Genomic DNA, 5,455 nt, shown 5'->3' with positions numbered 1-5,455 from the left:
CAGAAATGTATGTACAGAGTAAAGCTTTGTACACAACTCAATTAGAACAAAATATGTACGATGTTTAGATTATGGTAAACTATAATGTAGCTTTTACTCTTGTATTAAATAAAAACACTCAATGTTCTACAACCACACTTATAGTTGTCGTATTAATAACATGTAATTGTTATATAACAGAATAACGAACCCAATCGAAATGCAAAGTAACGATAAAAGTAACTGTAAATTTCGTTACCGTTATCCAAAAAATGTAATTCGTTACCACGCGCGCGTTACAGTTACCAAAAAAAGAAAGTAACGCAATTACCTGTAAAGTTACCAAAAAAGTAACTTGTAACTGTAACTTCGTTACAAGTAACGAGTTACTTCCATTCCCTGTTATTATGTTACTAGGTGCTATTAATCAGGGAATGGAAGTAACTCGTTACTTGTAACGAAGTTACAGTTACAAGTTACTTTTTTGGTAACTTTACTGGTAACTGCGTTACTTTCTTTTTTTGGTAACTGTAACTGTAACGAGTTATATTTTTTGGGTAACGGTAACGAAATTTACAGTTACTTTTGTCGTTACTTTGCACACGATTAAACACGGTTCGATTGGATACATGCTATCTATTGGGATCTGACATGGGGGCGGAGCCAATATATATAGCTAACAAATATGGCGACGAAGTGCTTGCCATTTACATTGTACTTATAGGGAAATAGCTTGTTTTTAATTATAATGTTGTTAACTATTAGTCAAATTTGTGAGTGGGCAGGTACAAATCCTGCAGAAAGGAAATTTATAGAAGGAGAAAGAGTTTTGAAGGCTGGACATATCAAAGATTTATCAAAGAAAATATATACAAAGATCTATATCTACAAAGATCTATCTGATTCTGCTTTAACTAAACACATGTGAGTAGAAAACAAATTAAAAAAATTAAATTTAAAATGTTTTTAACTATAAACATGATTTTAATTTATAAACGTCATAATTTTTGTGTTTATGGGTTAGTTTAATTTTTATTAAATGTTAGCTTACCAGGCAATATATAATCAGATTTCTTAAAATGTAGTGATCATACTTTTGTATTAGACGAAATTTTATTTACTTTTAAAGCAATTTTTCACGCTCTTAGTTTATCGACTTGTTCTAATTTGCCGAATGAATTTGTTATATTAACGACATGTTTATTCAGTTTTGGAAATCTGTGAAAATGAAGCTCTAAATTTTTACTTGCGTTACTATTACAATCTCTCACTGCACAGTAATCAAAATATTTTTTTATATTACGCGCGGGAAAAATTGCAGCCTCCATAATATTGTTTTTGTTATTTTACAGTATGTACAAGTTTATAATAAATACGCTAAATGCAAGCATTGAGTACTTCTACTTTTCGGCAATAGACGGCGCCACCAAAAATGTCAGATCCCAATAGCGCTTATCAATAAGACTTGAAAGCCCTTAGACATTCGGCCGTTATGATTCAGTAATTATTTTACACTTCTATCTTCTATGTAATACATAGGACATACAAATATTTCAGTTTGCTGCATATTTTACAGGTTTTAGAATTACAAAATTGTGTTTAAAAAAAATTAAAAAATGAATTAAATAATAGTAAAATGAGAAGGGCTATGAACCCAAAAAGCGAAACAGTTTAAAAGACGATGACAATAAGTGTCGAAACTTTTTTTTTTTTTAAATAAAACTATATATTTGTCGCAGTATTACATATAAAAAAAAAAAATGCAAAAGTACATTTTTAAATTGATTTTAAAAAAGTAACGGAAAAGTAACGAAAAGTTATTTTTCAAGTAACGGTAACTGTAACGAGTTACTTTTAAAAAGCGATAACTGTAACTGTAACTAGTTACATTTTTTACTCGGTAACGAGTAACTGTAACTAGTTACTTTTAAAAAGTAACTTTCCATTCCCTGCATAATAACATAATAACATGTTAACACTTTTGTTTATTTTATATTCTCTGATGATGGTCCTAACAATGGGATTCAAAATTTTTGTATTTAAGATATTTTTGTGTATAAGTTACGCACCGTTAACAGTGTTTGACTCCTTATGTAGCCATTAAGGTTATTATTATTCATCAATTTTTTATATTTATAATTATGCTGAAAGAATTTATTCTATTACACCATCAATCCATCAAAGTTTTAATCACGTCATTGCTATACATTCTACTGGCTATTATTTAGCATTTTAATAAATAATTACTTACTTTTTCCATCCATTTTGCAACATCTAGCTGGAATGTTCAAATTTTCAATTGCTTTTGTGATATCATGAACAACGTCCGGCCACAGTGCCATTAATTGTTGACTTTCCTCGTTCCTGATCGTTATTTGTATCATTCGAGTTATACGGAATGAGCCATTTATATTACAATTAAACGTTCTAAAATTTTAACAACTTCTATGGTAAAGTTAATTTGATACAAATAGTAAGCAACAACGATGACTTAATCACGTCATGAATAAAATTGTAATGAAGAAATCAAGAAGATGACGCAATAAAATTTTCTTTTATATCCTTTATATCTTTTGTATGAAGCACTTTGTATTTTACTAAATTTTGTTAATTCCTTCAGACATTAAGGTAAAAAACAAAACACGAAAGTAGTACTAAAGATAAATCTATTCTTTCCTTAAAAATATATACCCGATACATTGAATAACAATACATATGTATGGTTTTTTTATGATCGATGAAATAGTCTACACTACATATTATAGTAATCTATACGACTGACATGTAAATAAAAAGATTTTAATATAAACAAATTGTCATTTCGCATGTTGTTTTTTTTCTTAAAAAAAGAAACAATATAAACACAAAGCATGATATTTAGTATAATATTGTATAATGATCAAACATTTTTTGTACATAAAAATCTTTATAATTTCAATATTTTTTGCAGCAAAATGACATCGTACTCTTGAACATTGACGAAACACTTTTCGTTTCATTAATTTTTTTTTTTTTAATTTAATGATAAAATATTAATACGTAAAGTATTAAAATATCAATTTCTTCCATGTATACGATTATTTTATGACATTCTGTGATAAAGCTTCCATAATATAGTTAAGAAAAGACTATGTGGAAGCCCGCATGACATCTGCTTTATATGTTCTTTTAGTAAGTTATATGTTTCTTCTTCATATGTAGAATAAGTGTTTAGCAAACCAAGGTCAGTGAAAAGCTGTTTCACACGATGTACTTTCTCTGGATCTGAATCTCCGTAACATTCCTATGTATAATTAGAAAAAAGGATTAATATACAACAGCGTTCGATGAAGCAACGCATCTAACAAACGATACTCACTTCTAATATTTTACGCTGCTCTGGAGTAACACGTTGAAGAGCTAGAACAACAAACCATGTACATTTTCCTTCCTGAATATCAGTACCATCTTTACCACATACATCAAATTTTCCAAACAAATCCAAATAATCATTTTGGACTTGGTACAAGTTTCCAATTTTAAATGAGATGGTTTTTGCTTCCCTGAACATCACTTGGTCTTTTATTCCAGCCTATAGCAAATAACATATCATAGTGCATTATTATCAAGCAAATGAATTGTCGTGTATAAGAAAACTGAGATACTTACCATGTGCATAGCTACGATTATTGGCATAACAAAAGAATAATACGAAGTTTTGTACTTAGCAATGGAATTATATTCATTCATTGTAAATAGATCCAGATTAGGTTTCTTGCCGAAATTAGCATAAAACAAATCTGAACTTTGACCTATGATTGACTTGAATTCGACCTATCGAATATTTCTATATATAATTTCTATATATAATTCTCTACATATAATATAAATAATACCGAAATATTTCTATATATAATTGTTCGATTAAAAAGAAAAAAAATAGTTTACACAATGTAAGCGTTGAAAGAAAAAACTTATTTTTACTCACATCGTTGAACGTTTCTAGTAGATTAACGTAATAATCTTTCTCTTTAAAATATTTTTTAATTAGATAAAACATAGCAGTTTGTAAAAGTACACCATCATTGATTGCCACTGGACCTATATCATTGCATCGATACCAACATGGTTTGCCTCGGCGAAGTAACGATCGGTCTTGTATATCATCGATCACAACGAAAGAGGCTTGTAACTGTATAGTGACAAATGTCTTAATATTATAAATCGTAATTGCAACACTTAATATTTTTAATTAAGTTTACTCGTATTTAGTGCATTGCTTTCAATTTAAAAGCAATATATATAAATTAAAATCTTAACTATATCTTGTATTATATTCATTTGAATCAAAATTCATGAAACATATCGATGTCAAAAAGAAAAGAAGAACACAGTTACCAATTCCAAACACCACGCTAAAATTCGTACAAGACGAATATTTTCTTCTGTAAGTTGATCATTTGGTGCTAGTAATTTATAAGCAATAATTAACACATAAGCGCGAGTTTTCTTTCCTCCTGGAACAGTATACTGTAATACCTACATAAAAAGAATTATGAATCTATATATTTTTTAAAATTTGAGTTCTTTTAAAATTATTATTTCTTGTACCAATTTACAGGTTTTTTGAATTATTGAATACTTAAGGTTTTTTTTTATTTTCTTTAAAAAACTATCTGAAATTGGTTTTCTTCTCATTAAATTTCGATGATGATTTATTTTTACAAACTATTTGAGACAGAGAAAAAAAGAGAATTTTTATTAAAACTTTATATTATATTTTACTGAAATTTGATATTACATTATATAGCATTACTTTTACTAAAGAAATTTATCGTAAAATAAATCGATCGACCCACATTGAATGAATTTTAACATATCACTGTCACACCAACATCCCATATTGGCTATAATATTTATCATTTTTTATTTAACCATATTATGTATATAATATTTTAATCAATGATGACCTACTTTTTCCATCCATTTAGCAATATTTGGACTGTAAGAATTCTCAATCTCTTTCGTAATATTATGAACAATGTCTGGCCACATTTCCATCATCAGTTGTTCTTCCTCCTCGCTGATGGTTACCCATAGCATTTGATCCATTATAATAAAACGATCTAAAGTTTTAACAAACATTAGAAGAATGACAAATAACGATTCCGTTACGTCATGAATAAAATTGTTATATATTACAAGCAAAAAAACGATGAAATAAAAATTTTTCTTGATAATATATTTTTTATTTTTTATTGTATTAAGCACTTTATTTCTTATTAAACTTCGTTAGATGTTCCAAAAGATAAAGTGGAAAGGAATATAGGAAAGGAAACTAAAGAGAAATCTGTTCTTAGCTTAACATATATACGCTTGACTAGCAATACATATGTATCGTTTTTTTATGATCAATGAAACAAATCGTTAATCCATATGATTGTCATGTAAATATCGAGATTTTTTAATTTAAATAATAAATTTTGAATATTTTTTT

At 27.8% G+C, this 5,455-nt stretch overlaps 1 protein-coding gene across 1 annotated transcript; it reads right to left on the bottom strand.

Moving 5' to 3' along the window:
- Positions 1–3,061: 3,061 nt before the first annotated feature.
- On the bottom strand, positions 3,062–5,070 carry LOC108779357 (farnesyl pyrophosphate synthase). Its single transcript, XM_018546757.1, has 6 exons — positions 4,933–5,070; positions 4,357–4,497; positions 3,947–4,150; positions 3,628–3,792; positions 3,338–3,550; positions 3,062–3,262 (listed from the first exon to the last, which is right to left on the bottom strand). Exons 1-6 carry the CDS (start codon positions 5,068–5,070, stop codon positions 3,062–3,064), a joined length of 1,062 nt encoding a protein of 353 aa, XP_018402259.1.
- Positions 5,071–5,455: the final 385 nt, after the last annotated feature.

The sequence above is a fragment of the Cyphomyrmex costatus genome, unplaced genomic scaffold (genome assembly GCF_001594065.2).
Source record: "Cyphomyrmex costatus isolate MS0001 unplaced genomic scaffold, Ccosl1.0 scaffold587, whole genome shotgun sequence".
NCBI lineage: Eukaryota > Metazoa > Arthropoda > Insecta > Hymenoptera > Formicidae > Cyphomyrmex > Cyphomyrmex costatus.
This window is presented reverse-complemented; position numbering and strand designations above follow the sequence as displayed.